The 22326-nt window shown below is 32.8% G+C and overlaps 1 protein-coding gene across 1 annotated transcript; it reads left to right on the forward strand.

Annotated features, from left to right (window-relative positions):
• Window positions 1-3963: 3963 nt before the first annotated feature.
• On the forward strand, window positions 3964-20369 carry LOC140431885 (probable nucleoporin Nup54; the record flags this gene model as incomplete). The annotated part of the gene is made up of 5 exons (XM_072519757.1): window positions 3964-4278; window positions 5266-5551; window positions 5689-5987; window positions 15857-16113; window positions 20250-20369. Coding segments are annotated over 5 exons (1277 nt in total), but the record flags the coding sequence as incomplete, so codon positions are not given.
• Window positions 20370-22326: the final 1957 nt, after the last annotated feature.

Raw genomic sequence — 22326 nt, forward strand, 5'->3', positions numbered from 1 at the left:
ACGCGCTATCTCAGAGTACCATTCCCATTACAGAATCCATAACAAATATTATGTCTGCATATTCTGTGGTCGAAAACTGATGTGGCATTTTGAACGAAAGTAACAAAAGCTCTACCAAAACTAACACAATGTACTTAACGTAGATATGACAGAAGAATATGTATTCTTGTAGACATAAATAACAATTGATAATGACAATGGGTATAAAAAATCAAGAAACGTCAAACGGTCAACGCCAACCTTCATTTTAAACTTTTTTAGATTTATTTTTATTTAGTACAGTTGATGCAATGTATTACTATTTGACATAAAATTTTAATCATTTACAATCAACAAAAACTAACACATACAAGAGGTTTGACTTTTTAATCAATTTAATTTATTATTTATCGAAAATAATGCCCCAATACGATCTATGAGTAAAAATTTAAAATTGAAAAACAATTGATTCTATCGTAGAGATAATACAAAGTGACAGTAAAGATGTTAATTTTCTACGTATTAGATTATGTTGTAGGAACTCGTTTTAATAAAATGTTTGAAATTTATAACATTTGTTTAAATTAATACCTTATAATTTGATACTTCATTATGGTTGTTCTATTTTTGGTAAGATTTGATCGTTCACTAAAAATTTAATAAAAGTGTGACAACATTGTCGCATATGTCGTTTCATTGGCTATTTATGTAGTTTGAAAATCACTTATTGCATTTTTAAAAAAATTTATACAGGGTGTAATATTTAATACGAATCCCTAAATTAATTTTTCCAAAGCCAGTCCTGGAATTTTTAGTTAGCTAATACCAGTCGAATGCTTGATAGTAGTGTACTGTATCATGCAAAAATTAAAAAAATCAAATGAGCCGTATAAACACTACAGTAAAATGAAATAAATGGTCAATTACACAAATCACCCTGTTAATTAATAAAGAAGAGGAGTTGACATTTTTTAGTGGCCACATGATATGCTCCCTGAGGGACTCTACATATGGTAGAAGTATGTAAAGTTCCTCATGACCCACCCTGTATAACGGCTAGGATGACAAGTTACACTGTTTGTCCAGTAACTAACGACGCCATCTAGGAAACAAATCCGAACTACCGACATCTGACATTTCAATCATATTTTGTTCTGGAAACCATACGGTTGATTTATTGTTAATTTATTCTACAAATTGATGATTCGAATATTCTTAATTGGAAATTTTACTACTTCACAGTAAATTCATTTTTTGGCAAAATTGCTAAAAATATAGGTTACTGTATAATTGTAAGGTAAGATCAATGACGTATAATATAATTTAATATTTATTATACATCATTGGGTAAGATACACATACACTTATGAATATAAAATGACGTTTACCATAATAACGTTTTACCAAAATAAAATAAAATTAAAACTAAATAAAATTACATAAAGGTAAATAGAATTACTTCAAATTAAATCAAGTTAAACAGAATTACGTAAAATTAAATAAACAATTAAATAAAATAAAGTAGAATTAAGTAAAAGCTATACCTTTAAAAACGCTGGTATACCGTTTATGCTTCATTTCCCATGTACAATCCCATAACAAAATGCTAAGGTTAATTTTGCTCATTTTTTGAGCGTTTTGTGGTGGGGATAGAATAGCTCGTCAGATAGTGACGTATGATACATCATTTGAAAGGAGAGGGGGTAGCGAATATGTTGATACAGAAAAAACACACTGCGGCATTATCAAAAGGGCATTACATCATAATCTCCTTTGTTATTGGTCCAATTATAGCTGTGATGCATTAAATGAAAGGGAAGGACATAACGAATAGCCAGCCGATTTTAAAGAACACATTTTGAAGCATTGTATACGATTCCATTGAATTAAAATCTTTTTAGAATTTTGTACATTAAAACTATAAAGTATATTCTTTAAAAAACGCAAATTACATTTTTAAATTGTTATAAACAAAGCTGCTGTGAATTAAATAAAACATGAGGCTAAATTCGCCCCAAAAAATTCTAGGACAACTTTTTATTCTTTTAAATTTGTGAGAAAATGCAGGCTTCCTAATATGAAAAAATAATATTTGTACAGACAAAAAATTTATTGTTTATAAGCAAAAAATCGACATGTTTTTGCAAAATTTAAAATTAATTTTCTTAATTTTGTTTTTAATAGTAATGGAATAAATCTTCTTCTTTCAGAAACTACTCATAATTACCATAACTAATTAATTTTCTGACTTATATTATTTAAAAAAAAAAGTTAATTTGGGATAACGATTTACATAACTATTTGACCGATCGCTTTGAACTTTTGACCATATTTTAAGTACTGCAATACACAGCATTCCGTGAATATGCATGTTATAAGTTATTTGCAAACATTTTTCGACTTATTTTGCAACTTTCTAAGTAACAAATAAGGATAGAAACATTTAAACAACGCCATTTTGAAGGTTTTTATATCACTTACTCTCAAATTTGTTTCAAATGCTTCACTTTTTGCTGATAGACGTAAAAAGCGAAATCCGTTTTTTAAACTTAATTTGTTAATAACTAATTAGCCAAAAAAATCGACTGCAGAAAACATAAGGTTTTTGTTACAGAGGTACCATACTACTCAACACAACTGTCGTTTGCCTGGTCGCTTCGGTGTCAACAACAGGGTACTTTTTTTGCCTTATTTCCCTGGCCTAAATATGCGCTTCTGAGTTTCAGTCTTAGATTCGAAAGTGTTTAGGGCTGTCTGTCTGTTGATACGTTCAAAACCAACCCATAATATAGGATGTACATTGAGAATTGGACTTCTAAGAATTTCGGATATAGAAGAAAAATAAGTATGGTGTTTCGAGTTTTAGAAATTAGGGAATGACTTTACGTTCTCGGCAGGCTTTAAGGAATGTTAAATCATAAAGAAGACGATACTTACGTAGCAGCAGATTGCTATATAATTTAGTGAGCTGGTAAAATTCCTCCCCGTAGAGGCGAATAAAATGTTCACAAAGATTTCCGCGGTTAGTACAATTAAACCTAAAGCTAAGATTAATACTATTACAAGAATTAATATTAAATTTAACAGTCTTCCGGGTTGAACGGCGTCGATTATCACTGCGCCGAGCTTTCGACATCCTCTGTGATGTCTTTTTTAGGGCTTCCGAGGTCTCAATCTCGCGAGCCCCCAGGCACTACCACACTGATTACTAGCTAATGCAGTGCTGCTGTTTTTGTTGTGATTTTTTGATTGGCGGGTGGAGCGGACGATATTTTCTTTATGGGAGGTCCCCATGTCGAAGGTAACCGGATGCCGTCATCTCTTTTATTGAGGCAATAACTACAGGTGGCAACTACCCCCATGGTAAAAGCTCCTTTCAACATCATATAGATTTTGATCTTTGGACTATCCACTACTTATTCTCAAATTTTCAAGTAAATTGGTCTTTTCCAAAAAAATTGCGAGGTCAAAACCTTCGTTTCCTGGACTATTTGTCATGTACTCAGATATTGTGTACTTCACTTATTCAGATTTATCGTCAGCCCTGCATTTTGGTATTTCTCTCATAATTTCTTTTCATCAATTTCCTATCATCAAAGTAATGATTTTTTTGATTAAAAGTAATGACGGATACAGTTACATTAAAAATCTGAAATTACGAAGCTGTAGGTTTTTGATGACGCTGAGTTGAAATATAATGTTGTCCTAATATGTCACTTCTGGTTATACCGGAAGTAGACGTCAACTTTGTTATTTTAAGTAGTACCTAAATTTCTTTTATTTTATTTTCAAATTCTACATGTAATTTTAGATAAAATTTTTACATAATGTCTTATACCAAAAATTGGTAAAAGCAGACATAAAATTTCATTAACTCACATTATAGTAATAACACACTATAAGAAGTATTCACTTCTGTTGGCACTTAAGTGCCACGCTCTTTTTTTTTTAATTAGCCCTCACGACATTAACCATTTATTGTAGGAGGCGCTGCAACCGCGACTACTCCCAGCCTCTTTGGTTCAACAACAACACCTTCATTATTTGGCCAACAGTCAACTGCACCAGCTCCTAGCTTGTTCGGCACTGCAACTTCAGGAACCAGTGGTTTTGGAACTGGAACCAGTTTGTTTGGTTCGACAACAACTACATCAGCGCCATCCTTGTTTGGAACTGGTTTTGGATCCACTACAACCACCGGAGGATTTGGAGGTTTTGGAGGCAACACTTCAACTTTTGGAGGCTTTGGACAACAAGCGCAGGCATCATTTTTTGGTAAACCTGCTGTTCAACAGGCTGGTAAGACTAATATGCAATTTATCATGTATCAAACTAGTTTTTAGATGCTCTGGCTTTGGTTTCCTTGTGGAATCTTACCTTTTATTAAATATCTCGGTGAGAAACCGCAAATAATAACGCAATATTAATATTTATTTTACTTTTATTTTGTAGAAGTAGCTAAACAGTCTTCCGCTCTGGAACCTCACTTTTATTGTAAATAAAAGTAGCTTTTACTTTTATTGTATTGTTTTGGTAGATATTTTCGATCGTTTTGATTATTCTAAAGGCATCCTCCTTTAATTTCACCCGGTCAAATGCCTTCTTAAGGTCCACGAAACATAGATATCCCGGCTTGTTGTATTCTTGTCATTTTGCACTGGCCTCATTATAAATATAGCGTAGGTGCATGATCTTTCCGACCTAAATCCTTGATGTTCTTCTGCTAGTGTTATAATTTCATTCAGTTTATTTGTTATCACTTTGGTTGTTAATTTTAGTGTTGTGTTTAATAAATTAATTCTTTTATAATTTTCCGGGTCAGATTTATCTCCCTTTTTGAAGAGATGTTTTAGGATGCTCGATTTCCATTTGCTTGACCTCCGATTTTCCACTTTTTTAAAGATTCAGACATGGTATTCCCTGCTCGCACTCCGCTATTATTTTATAAATGGTATTCATTCTGAAATATTCAACAGATTTCTGCTTTGGGTATCCGCCCAACCAACTTGTCGACATTGTTTCTGATCTCTAATTTATATGACATTTTAAGGCAAAAACTTCAAAATAAATAAATCTCAACTGGCAGTAAAGAAAGTAAACAACCTTTTGTTTAAAAAGTATTTTGTTTTTGTTAATATTAAAGCAAATAAATTTTGTTCCAAAACTCTTAGGACATACTTTATACTGTATTTTTTAACAATAATTATATAAATTAATTATCAAGAATTTTATAAATGATTTTCGATATATCTATATTGTATTTTACTCAAATTTATCGTTTTTTAGCACCTCAACAAGTTCCCCCTTCGAAGAATCAACAAGTTCTAGCTTCTGTCTACTCAATTAATGTTTTTAACGACGAAAGGGACGACATTCTTAAAAAATGGAACATGCTACAAGCTTGTTGGGGAACAGGGAAAGGCTATTACAACGGCCAAATGCCGCCCATTGAATATGATAGTCAAAGTCCATTTTACAGATTCAAAGCGATGGGTTATAATGTCATTCCAGAGCATGATAATGCGGATGGGATTGTCAAATTGGTTTTTAATAAGAAAATCGATGAGATGAAGTAAGTATTTTAAAAAAAAATCCACAAGGAAAATAATTCCGGCAGCTGGCTGTATACCTCTTCACTTCACGAATAATTTGATTAATGCTTGATTCTTGATTCAATCATTCATGCAATAACAAAGCGTTTAATTTTAGAACACAGTCAGAAGTCCTTAAAAATGGCATAAGCGGAATATTGGGAAATAAACCAAACTTAGTAGTTGAAATTAACCAAATACGAGCTCTATCTGCCAATCAAACGGAAGTGAGGATAGTGGTACAAGAAAAGGGTGTTACAGGCACCAGCAGAAAAATCCCTGCATCAGATCTGGCAAACTTTTTAAATCAACCAATGCCAAAACAACAACTCTCTACCGTAATGGTTACGTCAATTACTCCATATGTAACTCCATCCAAAGCTGAGTTGGAAGAGTATTTAAAGAATCCTCCATCAGGTAAGACTAAATATACTGTAAAATTTAGTTTTAAATGATTATTTACATTTTAATTTCGAAATTTACTAATTTGAATTGGCCGAGAGATTTACTACGTACCTACAGCGAAAAATTCAATAAATACGAAATCAATGTTTTTGTAAAATGTTTTTTATTTTTTTTCTATATACGACTTAAAAGTAGGAAGATTCTCTTCTGTTTTTCTTGTGATCTTTTATACAGTATGATGCAAATGTATGGAATAAATTAATTATTTCAGAAATAGACGACTTAAAAAAAATCTTAAAACACGTTAATTTTAATTTTTGAATGACCATCAACTGATATATATGTGTTGGACATTACGTCATCAGTGTCGGCGTGATGACGTAATCGACGTTTTTTTTTTAAATACAAACCAAGGTCACGCGACAGCTTATTTGAAAGGTCTCCTTATGGTCTTTGTAACGATGTAATCACTTGAATATTTATTTCTACAGGGTTCACCAAAATTATGAACTTTGTTAAGTAACATGGAATTACAATAGAGATTCATTCACTGAACTAAAATACACTAAGGAACGCCACTGGGAATAAAACAAAATAGTGTTCTTTGCTGATTCGGAAAAAAAATAGGTTGATAACAAACAATGCTACATTATAATCTGAAATTAATTATTGTATAGTCGGTTCGTTATTCCCAGTCCGAACTGTCTAGTGAATTTAGTAATTATTTTTTTGCGAAGTTAGTTACTTTTTGACAGACTAGAAGTGGCTGGAAATTACTATACAAGCAAGCACACGTACTTATAGCCAATATTAATAATAAACAAAATAAAATAGTATATAAAATAGAACTTTACGAATTACCGACAATCAATATTTATTTATTTGCACCACATAATAAACAGTTATGTTAAATTATAACAACTAAAATATATCTTTTAAATATATACTACCCAAAATTTTATGGGTTTTGTATACACTTCCACTATTTATAATAATTCTTCTTTTTTCAATGAAATAAGTCTGTAATAAAAGTTTATTTAAGCTGTTAATACTACGAGCTAGGAACTTTTGTGTTGTAGATTTCCAGCTATGAATCTGTCAAAATATGCCCGAGTTGAGCGAATGGACCTTAGTAAGTATTCCAAGTTTGTTATTTTTCAAAAATATTTAAATCAATATTGTCATTGACTTGTCATTATTTGTCAATGATCTGTGAATCTGTCAAATAATAAACGTCCAATTTTTTACTCTTCGAGTTTTTTGCCGACATTAATAACGGCATTTACAAAAATGAAACTAACAGAAACAGACGAATCGAGATTTTAATCATGATTGCTTATGGAGATAGAGTGAGGACTCAAGCAGAAGTTCGTATTTTATTAATGCTAAATACCCCAATCGCGAACCAATTACTCAATCAACAGTAAGTAAAATTGAAAAAAAATTTAGAGAAACGGACCGTGTTAAAGATCTTCCCAGAAGTGGTAGAAAATCAATATCCGAGGCCAAGAAACTGGACGTTGATACTGGCGTTTCAAGAACACCCCCATACCAGTTCTAGGCAGGTCGCACTAGATAATAATGTCCACCAATCAACTGTTGTAGAGCTAAAAAAGGAGATGTGGCATCCATACAAAGTCAGGTCAGGAGCTCTGAGAGCGCTTTGCTAGAAGAATCGAATTCTGCGAACCGTTAATGAAAGTCAGGAAGTGATCAACCGAATGGAATAATCAGGGTTTTATACAAAGGTACTTTCTGATGAAGCCTCTTTTATGCTGAATGGTCACGTAAATCACCAACATATCGATACTGGGCAAGTGAAAATCCACATTGGATGGAAGAGTATAGGACACAATATCCCGAGAAGGTGAATGTTTGGGCCGGCATTATAAACAATCAAATGTAGGGCCATATTTTTTTGAGGAAAACTTAGCTGCTTCTCGTTATCTAGAATTTCTTCAGGATTATCTGTTGCCACAGCTGAATCAGCTATTTCCAAATAGAAATGATTTGTGGGTACCAACATGATCGGGCTCCTCCACACTACGGGCGTTGATGTACGAAATTACCTTAATAACGTTTTCCCTGGTAGGTGGATAGGTAGACGGGGGGTCCATCGAATGGTCACCAAGGTCTCCAGATTTGACTCCGTTAGACTTTTTTTTGTCTGTATATTTAAAGAGCAGAGTGTATCAAAATCGACCGAGTAATGTAGAAGAGTTGAAGGAGCGCATCAGAACGAAAATTGCACAAATAACCTGAAGTCATCGAAAACGTTAGGAAAGAATTTATTGCCCATCTTTCATATTGATTATTGCTGAAGGTCGTCAAGTTGAACATTTGTTTTAATTTAATTATATTTAAGTAAACATTTATTGTAAGCTATAGTATTAATAAACCAACAGTTTTGGTTAACCCTGGAGAAATTAATATTTAAATGATTATATCGTTGCAAAGGCGATACGGAGATATTTCAAAGGGCTGTGGGCGTGACCTCGGTTTGTATTTTAAAAACTCGTCGATTACGTCATTACGCCGACACTGATGACGTAATGTCCAACACATATATAGCTGTTGATGGCCATAAAATTAACATGTCTTAAGATTTTGTTTAAAAGTCATCTGTTTCTGAAATAATGAATGTATTCCATACATTTGCATCATACTGTATACATATATTTCAGTTAGAAATATCGGGAGTGTTTTATGTCTATTGTAATTTTTCACAATCAGAATACTTCATATATAGAATGTTATGTTTGTACTCGTAGTTCTCTGGATTTAATGTTACTTGAAGTGCTTTTGTTTGTATTAATATGTTACTTCGGCGAGTGAGGGATTCAGACAAAAGGATATTGCGCGTAGATTGCATATCCAATAATTCACTCGTTTCTTGTATATTTATGCGATTGAACGAATCTGGAGGGTACAGAAGACATCCTGGTCAATGACGAGTGAAAAAAGTAGAACACCTAGAGATGAGCAATATTTGAAAATTTAATCATTACTAAATGGCACCCTTACAACTCCGGGGCTGAAAAAGCAATTGCTGATGACTAGACAAGTTAGTGTAAGTGTAGACACAGTAACTAATAAGAAGACTGGATGAAACTGGGTTTAAATCAAAAACGTCCATCCAATGTTCCAGGCTTCTCACACGTCACAAAACTAGACAGATACAATTTGCCCAAACCGTGCTAACTGGTATGAGCATCGATAAAAAAAGTTCTTTTCACGGATGAAACAGGAATGCAATTTCGAATCTAGACGGACATGGTCGACTATACAGGCGCTCTTGGCGTATTGGTTGGTATTGAAAATATGGATTACCACGAACGAATCATGATGCAAATCCTATAGAACACATCTTAAAGCGACGTAAACATAACGGTCGTAAACGACGTAAGCGAATATCCTTTCTAACGGGTTCGAAATTTTATCTAGTTGCTGTTTCTAGAAGCGAAATATCTTTGGCGCCCCTCGAAAGTTAGTGTGGGTTCCAGAGCACCCGATATGGCCACGCCCATGTTTTCCGGACTTGGACGCGTATATGGGTCCATAGTTACGTTTCTCTAATATTTTTTCTAACGTTTTCTCTACACTTGTGTACAGTTTCTTCAAAAACAGTCAGTCCGTTGCTCATGGTAACTGAAGTACCCAAGTGTATACACAGGTGAAAACCAACTGTTTAGTGGGAGGGATTTATCCATAGTAATTCAAGTACTCAACGTACTCAGATGTGAAACGAAACAAGAAACAAAATCCAAACCTGAAAAGTGTTTATGTGATAATCTTGACCGGTGTCGTGACAGAATACCACTTGAGTTTAATTAGTAAACAATATAAAAAGCAAACACGATCACTTAAATTAGCCGACGTAAAGCAATTTAGAAAATTTTAGAGTAGCCGAATACAAGTAAGCGACCATTATTATGATTTCTTTTATCTATTTATATTTGGTAATACATATATTCCAAAAATGTTACATATATTAACTGTAAATAAAAAAAAATTATTGAATTATTTAACAAATACATCTACCATTTCAGCTTTCTCCATACATGGGATCTCTTTATGTTTTGTCCATTTCGCAAATAGTCGCATACTTTTCAATTTTATCGTTTTCTAGCCCAAACATAATTGTAAACAGTGTAGAAGGCAGATTTACTTAATGTCTTCCGTTTTATTAGGCATGCGCGGAAGATTATAATTAATAACCTAAAATTTGTACATTTCGACTTGCACAAATGATATAAAATGATAATTATTATATAATGCACCTTTGTAAGCTGCGAATAAATGGGATATATGCATATAAGTATTGTCGATCTCTAGATTTGAATTGTACACATCGGCATGTCTGATGATCAGCAATAACCGTGAAATCGTGATAAAATATTTTTGTTTAGGAATTCAATGCAAAGACTCACAAATCGCATAGACGCTCACATTTAAGCTATAGAAAGCTTTTCTGTAGTCTATTTGGCACAGTTCGACTAACGCAAAGACATAAAACACTAAAACAATAAGAATATCTTGGAACCGATTAATTACACATTTTAAGTTTTGAAGAATCTTTGCGTTTTTTTTTAAATATTATTTAAATTAATTAATATCCGACATATTTGGTGTTTTTACCCTTGCTTTGATTTGCAAAAAATATTAACTGCACCCCTATCAGAGGTATCATTTTTTCATTAAAAAAAGGAAGTTTAAAATGTATAATTTTACTATCTTCGATATTGGATCTGCCGAAGGTTATTGTTATGCAAGTATTATAAACTCTTTTATAATTTGTAAATGCTCATTTTGTAATAAATAAATATAACAGATATTATTTTATTTACTTCTTGTTAGTATGTATGAATTGAATTCTTATACTTGTTTGAGTTTAAAAAGTCACGTTAAGTTAAAATCAATAAAAAAACTAATAATAATCTCTTTATTTTGATATATACTCATTATATACCTTTTATACGCATCTAATCAAAGAAACATACTTTGTTAAAATATCATTGTATAAACCAGTGATTCCCAACCTGGAGGCGATCGCCCCCGGGGGGCGATTTGAGATATTCAGGGGGGCGATAGAGCGAAGGGGGCGATATGGGGGGCGACAGAGAAAAGGGGGCGATAAGGTGGGCGTTTAGCATCCGGAAAACGAGAAATGGGTAATTGAGAAAAATCAGAAAAGAGAAAAAAAATACTATACTTTCAATCGGATATCCATAGGATAATAAAAAGTAAATATATGTATACCAATGCAGGTAATAATAACACAAACATCTCGTCTAGTCACAGAGAGCTATGAATCATAATACAATTTAATTCTATACATTATCGTTATAAATTATACATTATAACAAATTCTGCATTCTCCTTTGATCGAGCTTTCGTATTGTGCGATCATCCGCACAAATGAGAAAGAGAGAGAAGTGGGATAAGAATGATGAGAAGTAGGTACCGCTCCTGCCGATCTGACTCGAACAAAAAGCGAACGGCCGAGGTTGTGGTATATAAAGTTGTTTTGTTTCAACTGACAGTCATTGTGTTCAGTGAGTTGTTATTTTAATAAAGATACTGTGATTTATTTGTGAAACTGTTAAGTCTGTCTTTCAATTCGGACATAACCACTTATCTTATCGAACACGAGGCGTCACAATATTAGAATCACTAATATGTCAATATTAGTCACAATGTTAGAATTCGGACAGAGACGTCGACGCGTGGCAATATAATTATTTATTGAGAATTGCGAGATAGTGTTTTTATTCTTTGCCTTCTCAATAAGGTGTAATTAATTACTCTTTTGTTTTGCTCTCAAAATGTCAGCACCTAAAAAAAAGTGCCGTCAGTACTCAACGGAGTATTTAAAATATGGATTCATTGAATTGCCAGGAAATAAGAATCTACCATTGTGTCTCATTTGTGCAAAATCTTTGTCAAACGAAGCCATGAAGCCGTCACGGCTTATGGATCACTTGAAGAGGATTCATCCAGAGAAGTCAGACAGACCCGTCGAATATTTTGCGGTGAGTAAAAGTCTTTTGTTTGTAGGATGTAATTTTTCCATGTACAGTTACAATCATTGAATAGTTTACAGACTTACGTATCTAGGAGCCTATTTTTTAAATATTTACCCGTTTAAACGCACCTTTTACGTCAAAAGTATTACAATGTAAAAATTAAAGTGTAAACTATTTAGTGATCGTAACTGTACCTGGGTATCAACATATTATAATTATTTTAACTTTCTATTACCAAAAGGCAGACTGAGATAAAACAAATAATAAGAAAACCTTTTTTAACCTTTATTACCATTACTTATAATAATTAAAGTGAATGTGTATTTCTTTCGTTTACAGGAGCTCAAGGCAAAGTATGAAAGGCGAGTTACTGTTGGGTCATTGATTGCAAAAGCTACCAAGAAAATCGACAAGGATTTACTTGCTTCATACAAGGTATCATTGTTAATAGCAAAAAGTGCCAAGCCGCACACAATTGGAGAAGAACTCATCCTCCCAGCTGTCAAAGAGAGAGTTGTTGGGACCCAGTCAGGCCAGCCAAGTAACAGATGCAGTTCCTCTCAGCAATAATACTGTCTCCAGAAGGATTGATGAAATGGGAGCGAATGTCGAAGATGTTCTCTGCAACAAATTGAAAAGCAGAGAGTTTACTGTGCAACTTGACGAGAGTACCCTGAGTGACAGCACAGCTTTGCTGCTGTCATATGTCCGATTCATTGACGACAATGGAGAAATGGCCAAGGAAATGCTGTTTGTTAGAAGTCTGGTTACTGATACAAAAGGATCTTCCATATTTGAGGTCGTTAGGAGATTTTTTGAGAAAAAAGAGATTCCCTTATTAAATATGATCGCCTGTGCTACTGACGGTGCAGCAGCAATGATAGGAGGCCATCGGGGATTTATTGCACATCTGAAACAAGCAGTACCTGGAATTTTGTGTGTTCACTGCGTCATTCACAGAGAGCATTTGGCTGCCAAGAATTTGAGTGGGAGGTTGCACGATTCTCTTCGACTTGTCATAGATGCGGTAAATTAAAGCAAAAACAAAGAATGATCGAATATTTCGTACACTTTGTGAAGAAAATGATGAGATATTTAATACATTGCTACTACATACGGAAGTCCGCTGGCTTTCTAAAGGCAATTGCTTAAGGCGGTTCTTCAGTCTCATGGATACTGTTATTGAATTTCTGAATACTACTGATCCCACACTGAGTACAGAACTACAAGAGAAGCGAAATGACATCGCTTACTTATCAGATATTTTTCAAAAATTAAATGAAATGAACCTGCAACTACAGGGGAAGAACATAAATATGGCCAAAGCGAAGGGAGTAGTCGGAGCATTCATTGACAAACTATCTATTTTTGAAGAAAATATGCAGAGAAGAGATCTGACCAAATTCCTCAACTTGAAATCTTCTTGTGGTGATTCTGAGGATCTTCAAACATACTGCCTCCACCTTCAAACACTGAAAGAAGATCTGCAGTCCCGATTCCAAGATTTGATTAGTCTGAAAGTGCCAACTTGGTTTATTAATCCTTTCAGCGTGGAAGTTTCAAGGGTATGTCGTTCTCTTCAAGAACACTTGATTGATTTGAGACATGATGTTGAAATTGAAAGTTTGTTTCGGGAGTGTGGGTACGAAAGATTTTGGCCGCGGATAAAAGTAGTGTATCCAATCTTGTGGAATGCAATCAAATTATTATTATTGGCATTCCCCACAACATATCTAGTGGAGAAAGGTTTTAGTTCTGTGTGTATATTGAAAAACAGACAAAGAAATAGGCTCGATATAATAGAAAGAGGGGATTTGAGGTTCTTATTAACCAACATTGAGCTAAACATAAAGAAATTATGTGAGGGACGCCAGGCCCAAGGAAGCCATTAACAATTCTTTTACACACATATAACCATTTATCATTTTACGAAATGTAAAAATAAATAAATATGGATACTTACCTTTTGTATAGATTCATTATTTGTTTCAATTTAATTGGGGGGGCGATTGTAGTATTTATAACTGGTGAACCCTGTCTAAGGGGGCGATCATGGGAAAAAGGTTGGGAACCACTGGTACAAACCACTTGACAAACCACAATGATCTTCACCTAAAATTCTTGAAAAACTTGTATTGTAATTCGACCTAAATCAAGACCAGCAATTTTAACAATAATACGGTACGTGAAAGTGAAAACCTGAGAAAAAGTTATAAAATATGGATGAAGAAAACTACAAAAAATATTAAAGCTAACGAAGTAAAAAATAAAATGTGGAATTTTTTTTTAAATCGCTCTCGTCTAAACTAAGCAAAAGTGAGTTACAATGTTTTTCATATCAGGTGTCAATGTATTGTATATAAGATTGTAGATGATATTTTTCCGGCCTCCTATTACTCCGCTATTGTTGATATATTCTTGTTGCTGGCTTCTTTTTTTAGTATTGGCCACCAAAGTCTGCTACATTCTGCTGATGTGGTCTATGTGATTGTGTTTGTTGTTCCAGACATGTTGGCCATTCAATTTTGAAAGGATATAACTTAATAACAAACAACTTGGTTATGCATTTTCGGAGAATTCTTTATTATAATAACCTTTCTTACTTTTTTGGTGTATGTATTTATTTCATTTACCATTATTGTTTCATAACGCTTTTTCCGTTCTCATGGATTTATGATGTTTATATGGGCATTGTCTTTTCCGCTTTTTTACTGACCGTATATAATTAGACTTTTTTCTTTTGGAATATTTTTTCCTTTTTTTGTTGATAAGATCGAATAATAAGTTCTGTATTTTCAAATAATGGCTAATGATTTATCAATGACATGTTTTATGTATCCAAAAATAAATATTTATGATCCAAATTGGATTTATTATTAGAACCATAGCTTTCTTATTGCGGGCTACGGACGGATCGGTGGATTGCGCACAGGTATGAATAAAATAAACCCGACTGAAACGATAAAATGTAACGATCGCGTTACCGTACACTTCATGGAACAGTAATCGCAGTCCGATTCGTGTTTCTTAACAAAATAAAATTAAAATAAAATCAAATAAAAATAAAATAAAATAAAAAAAAGATAACTAAATTAAAATAAGATAATGTAAATAGATTAAATTAAAATAAACTAAATCGAATTGAATTGAATTAAATTAAAAACCATCGCTCTATGCGTAGACGATAAGAAAGTTATGCTTTCCCTTCTCGATAGCGTCCCGATCATATGAATTTAGGTTCAGCGTCAATCAGCTTCCTCAAAATCATATGAATTTAGGTTGAAGATCATAAAAAATCCTTCGCAGGAAAATATTTACGATTCTATTCCACCTCTTGGTAAAGATACATTTTTACAACCAACCTTGGTACAATCAAACTGTGTTGATGTACTTGAAGATGTACTTGAAAGAGCTTAACCTAAAGAAAGAGCTAGACCTAAATCTTTAAAATAATTTTGTGGAAATAGGCACTTGATTTGGACAAATAAAAATTATATGCGCGATAACATCGTCAAAGTTTTGAAATTAAACAGAATTATGTAAAAAAAAAGAATATAATGTTTATGGCAGGTATAAACATTTTTGTTATATTTCTTTGCTTGTTCATCTCTCTATTTTATGTTACTTAATATGTATGTATTGTGACCTATTACCTTATTAAACAATTCGTAAACATCACATACGATCACTTTGTTTATTATTGTGAAACTACATCAACACTAAAAATACGGTGGTAAAAAATTTAAACGTGAGATAAGAATCCTTTTCTAATTTACATACGTGACCAATTTCTCATACATGAACATTGATATCACCTCATTTCCTTATTTTAATGATATTTTTTATATGTTTTAGGAACTGATTTGCAGATGTGGCGGGCTGCCATTGACGACAATCCGGACCCCAAGAAATACATCCCAGTGCCTGTAAATGGATTTTCTACACTCAGATCTAGGTTGCTTAACCAGGAACATCAAACAGGATTACATCAGGCGTTTCTGGACAAAGTGAATAAAGAAATAACTGATTTGAAAATTAGACATTCTGCTTCTGTGGCAAAAAGTAACGAACTCAAATCTAAATTTTATGAGCTGCAGCATAGAATATTAAGGGTAAATATTTTCTTTTGTTGTGGAAAGACACTAAACAGTGTGTTTTGAGACATGAAGTTTGTTTCTTTTGCCTCCATTACGTCCGATTGGTCACTAAATAAAAATTTCGTTTATGACTGTATAGCTTTATCGGATTTTCGGGACCATACAGAGAGTCCGGATTTTTCTTTCTGAATATAAATTCTCAACTATTTTTTTGGTTTGCTTATTAGCTTTTGGAGATGTTATGTTATGATGATTCTTTGATGTTATACAGTCAAGTGTCGGTACTTAATCAGACGAAGTAACATATTTTGGGTTTTTTTTAATAATTTTATATTAATGTCAACAAATAGAAATCATACACACCGTTCCAAAAAAAGGATGAGGTATTGTGGGACACCTACCAGATGTGAAATATCTTAACTATTTTGTATAGAAAATATGCGTGAAAGATGGTTTATTAAAGGAATGCACAATCAAAACCATTTATTCAGTTAAAAAAAAATGTATATTATACACTATACTATATTACTACTATACTTGATACAAACAGCGCTCCCCTACAACAATTCAGTTAAAAAATCCGCCGAAACCGCTGTAGTGGTTAAATTAAATTGAATGAATTCTAATAAATTTTGTGGATGTGTAGAAAAAATGTGTTCTAAATTCTCTGGTGGAGAATTGTATAATTTGATCTCTATGTAACCAACATATCTCTGGAGTATTGATTTATTACATTTAGGTAAAATTGCATTATTCCTTGAATATCTAGTTTGATGGGCATGCTTGTTACAGTTTAATATTAACATTTTTTCATGTATATTGTATAAGGGCTTTGTAACAGAATAATTTACGTGCGTTAAAAATTGACTTTCATTATATAAGAGCTCCCTTCTTCTTCTTTAAGTGCCGTCTCCCGATCGGAGGTTGGATATCATCATCACTATCTTTACTCTATCTACTGCTGCTTTAAAGAGTTCTATAGAACTGCATTTAAACCAGTCTCTTAAATTCTTCAACCATGACACTCTCCTTCTTCCTATACTCCTTCCTCCTCTTATCTTTCCCTGTTTTATCAGCCTTAGCAGTTCATATCGCTGTCTCCTCATTACGTGTCCCAGATATTGTAACTTTCTTATTTTTATTGTGTTTATTATTTCGCATTTTTTGCCCATTTCTCGCTCTTACTCTCAGTTCCAATCTAAGATCTTTGTTGCAGAGAATTGTTTTCATTTTTACAAACGCATTTCTTGCTATTTCTATCCCGGCTCTTATTTCGGTTGTTTGATCATTATTGTCTGAAATCCAGGTTCCTAGGTATTTGTATTTATCAACCCTTTCTATCGGTACATTTCCCAAATGTATGTTTGTTGGTATATTTGTTTTCTTTGTTATTATCATGTATTTGGTCTTTTTTATATTCATTTTTAGTCCATATTTTTCACAGAAACTGTTCGTTTTGTTTAGCAGTAATTGGAGTTGTTCAGCATAGCTTACCATAATCACGGTGTCATCTGCATATCTTATGTTGTTAATAGATCTTCCGTTAATTATTATTCCTTCACTTTGAGATAGTAATGGTTCTTCAAAAATGGCTTCACTATATACATTAAATAGTAATGGGGACATAATACATCCCTGCCTAACTCCTCCCTGGTTTCAATTTCTGGACTGGGTTCATTGTCTATTACGATTTGTGCTCTTTGATTCCAGTAGAGGTTTGTTATTATTCGTAAGTCCCTATAGTCTATGTTTTTTGTCTTTAGAATTTGGACTAATTTTTCATGTCTAACTTTGTCAAATGCTTTTTCAAAATCAACGTAACAAACATGCACATCAACATTCATACCCATGCATCTTTGAGCTAACACATTAAAAGCAAATAACGCTTGTCTGGTTCCTAGTTCGTTTCTGAACCCAAATTATTAGTGATATTGTTCTGTATTCACTGCAATATTTAGCGTTTGTATTTTTAGGGATAGCACAAAAGGTGGAGAGTAACCATTGTTTCGGTATGTGTTCTGTTTTGTATACCGAGTTAAATAAGTCTACTATAATGTCTAAGGTTTCGTCATTTATACATTTTAATGATTCTATAGGGATTTGGTCTGGACCTAGTGCTTTACCATTTTTGCTGTTTTTTAATGCCATGTTAATTTCCTCTTTTAATATCTTTAAAAACCATATCCTCTTCTACTTCTATCTCCATCTGTTCTGTTCTATTGTCTTTGAACAGTTCATTGATGTATTCTGTCCATCTCTTTAATTTGTCGTTAGTATTCAACACAAGTTTCCCATTTGTATCGTTCAGTATTTCCGGTTTTCTTGTTTTATTGTTGTGATTTAATTCTTTAATTTTTTTATGTGTGTTAAAACTATCATGTCTTTTCTGGTATTCATCTATTTTTGGCATTGTTCTTTTAACCATTGTTCTTTCACTTTCTTAATTCTGTACTTTTTTGTACATCTGATTATCTTTGTTTTTATATTGACGTCTTTCTTCCATTAAATCTAAAATTTCTTCCGTCATCCATTGCTTCTTTTTATATCTGGTTGGTATTAGAATTTCTTTTTGACTTTTACCTATTTCTGTCTTTATTAATAACCATTTTTTATCCGTCTCAGTATTTTGTAGAATTTGTTCTTTAACATTCATTAATCCGTTGTTGATTTCATCTGCCAGGCGTTGTCTTATGTGTGGGTTCCTTAATTTACTTGTATCGATTTTTGCATTTGTTGTGCTCCCTAGAATGTCTTTAATGTTTCCCATAAATAATTCTAATTAATAAAGGTTACAATATACATCGTTGTCGGACTTCCCTCAAAATTTAAATTTCTCCGGATATTTCATCCCTAGAATATCTTAAATGTTTCCCATAAATAATTCGAATTAATAAAGGTTACAATATACATCGTTGTCGGACTTCCCTCAAAATTTAAATTTCTCCGAATATTTCATCCCCAATTTTAACTGCTACTTGCTTTTAATTTGTTATCTCGCCCGACCAGGTATTTGTTTATGAGAACGTAAATCGATTTTTGTGCGTAGCGCTGTCGAAGGCTTTGTTGTAATTTATGAAACAGACGTAAAGGTCTTGATTACATCTAAGAATCTTTGAATAAGAATAGTAAAAGCAAATGTTTCTCTTTTGCCCCCAATGACACGGAAGCCCATTTGTGTTTCAGTTTCAGCTTTCGAGCTGGAAGATCAACCATAAATCATATTTTTATGCTGTGCCAAATTTTGGAAAAGAAAACTAGAAATACAATATCACGGTACATTAAATCTTTTTAGATTTCAGAAAAGTGTATGATTCTCTAAACAGGGATATGCTGTGGATGGTAATAGTGTAAATGGAAGTTTCTAGGAAACATTAAGACATATATGTATACAGAATTAATATGGACGAATCAGAATTGGCAGCACTATTATCACATAAACTCTGAGATAGCGCGTGTCTAAAACAAAGAGATCCCCTAGAAAAAAAACAGCCAGAATAGACAACTGGCTTTGCTATTAAAAATCGAAAATATTGTTGGCTTTTGCTAAACAAATTGGTCCTAACGTCAACAAAGATAAGACCAAGTACATGAATGAATCCGAGACCATTAGTGAATACAATAATAAAACATATTATTCCCTACGAGATGTTGCTTAAATCAAGATAACTCTCAAGAACAGTGAAGATAAGGATATCAAATCTTAACCCGCCTCAATGAATGGAAGCGAAACACTAAATCTGAACCAATATGAAACAGCAAAATATTAGTCTTAGAACGCAAGATCCTGCGGGTTATCTATGGACCTCTCGTAGAGGCGACATAATAGAAACAGAAATTGTGAAATTCGTCTGGTCCTGGAGACTTTCAGTTATGGATCTCGTTGATAATATTCGAGACTTTTTCAGCTGTGAATGATCGTAAGGAGTATGACTTATCTTGACAAGTGTTTCTCGTTTTTTCGAACCACTCAACTTTGATTTAAAAAGTAGCTGTTCTTTTAGTGTTAGTGTTAAAGGACTGTAAATAAAAAATAAAATAAACCGTACAATAATTTAGTAGTACTTTCTACAGTGAATTATTATTCTTGGATATAATTTAAATTTTATAATATATTCCCAAAATTTTACTCAAAATATATTCAATGATTTTAGATTTTGGTCAAGCAGGAATGTACTCGTAAAGTAGGTGTTGCCATTTTACCAGAGGAGGAAATTTTACGAGGTAGACTCGAAAGCATGTATCAGCTGTTACACAATCCCAAACAGTTCAAGGTGAGTATTTTTTTTAAATACTATGTCCTTTAAGGGGTTACATAGGTCTTGTATTTTCAAAAAATCTGTTTATTTTATTTTAAATGAAAGTATAGTACTTCAAGAGTATTCACTAATAATAATTAATTTAGCAACATCAGGTATTATTCATAAAAGCAAAAACTGACATTCGAAACAAAATGAGACATTTTCGGGAACCGAGACATATATATATATATATATATATATATATATATATATATATATATATATATATATATATATATATATATATATATATATATCTACGGCATAAAGTGGACTCCGCCCATGTTAAAATTCAGGTTTAATTGAGCTCCGTGGTCAAGTGGATACCGATATACGGAGCTCACTTGACCATTCCATAATATTGGTTCTGTCGATTCATCAACATGTAGAGTTTCATAATTTATAAAAATTTTTTGGAGCCCGTAAATACCCCTGTATCATAAATGTATATCGTTTAGTTCACGTGTATATATTATAGGGGTCGTTCAGATCTTTTTCATTGTATATTTGAACCATACGTTTATCGGTTTAAGTAAGCTCTGAGAGTTTGGCAACTGTGCGATTATACCGTATATTTTCAATATATACCCTGAACGGTTTATATGGGCTCCTTATTTTTATCTACTATTTGTAGACAGTGTAATGTCATATGCATTACACTGTGTAACAGAGGATATCTTATTACCTGGTATAACTACGTACTAAAAGGTAACTGGTTCTTTAAAAAACAGGTATATAGATACAAAAGGATTTCGGCTTATTATTTAATGGAATGTTCACTTGCATAGAAAATTTTATTTTTTCTGCATTTTTAGAAATGTTGTTTTTTTATTTAATATAATTTTATTAGTTCAATGCCGAATTCGATGTTTTTTTTTATTACAGAAATTTCGTAATGTATTTTGTTTACGTGAGTATGTCTTTGTACGTTTTATGTAAGCACCCGATTAATAAAAACTACTTTTATTTCATCTACTATTCTGCGATATCTTGTATAAAGCTTTTTTATTATTTTAGTTCTGGTCTTATTTGTATACTCATATGATATCTCGATAGAAGGTTATCTCAAAATAAATATGGTTAAGTGCTGCAATAGATATTTTTGTGTTTAAATGGGTAGTAGTGTGCACAAAACGAAAGAATGGTTAATTTGTCTATCAAGGTATATTCGGCAGCAGAAGCATATAGTGCAAGCGTCTATGTTTTAAAGGCGGAAGGACGTACTCCTCATTTTTAGCTGACAAGCTTGCGAAGAATATTATTTCTGGTCCTCAATTTACCTTTTAGTTTTAAACAATGATCTGTGACTGATCAAGTGGGATACAAACTATTTTCAAGAAATTTATAGGAAGTCTACAGTTCAACAATTTCATGACATTATTGGATGTTCAGTTTGTGAAAGCGTCTATGTTAGGGAAATTGAGGAGCGCACATGAGTTTTTCAGGGGTTTTGGCTGAAAATTGATTCATAGTTTATTTTTATTGTGCAATAATAGGTGTATCGTCTTTATAATATTAGTCCTATTATCTACCGGTATGAGTTGATCGTTTGGGTAAATGTTATACAGTGTAGGTGCTTTTATGCTACCCCAAGCGAGACCGTTTTTCATCTGCTATTCTTAACATTGAGTGATACAAAAAATATTCTCTTGTGTAGGCATAGGCAAATAATATAAGTGAGTTTGTTATTTAAGGGAATATCATATAGTTTTTCGAGAAATATTTGGTAATTTAAGGTGTCGTAAGCGGCATTTAGATTGAAAAATACCACCCCTGATACCCGATATTTTTCGTACCCGTCTTTGATGTGTTGGGTAAGATTTAGCATTTGTAATCTACATGATCTTCCCTATCTATAGCCACTTTTGTCTTTTAATTTGAGCTTTTCTTCAAATATCGGTGAAATCATATTAACGATCTTGTGCAAAAG

This window comes from Diabrotica undecimpunctata, unplaced genomic scaffold (assembly GCF_040954645.1).
Source record: "Diabrotica undecimpunctata isolate CICGRU unplaced genomic scaffold, icDiaUnde3 ctg00001217.1, whole genome shotgun sequence".
In the NCBI taxonomy this organism is placed as follows: Eukaryota; Metazoa; Arthropoda; class Insecta; order Coleoptera; family Chrysomelidae; genus Diabrotica; species Diabrotica undecimpunctata.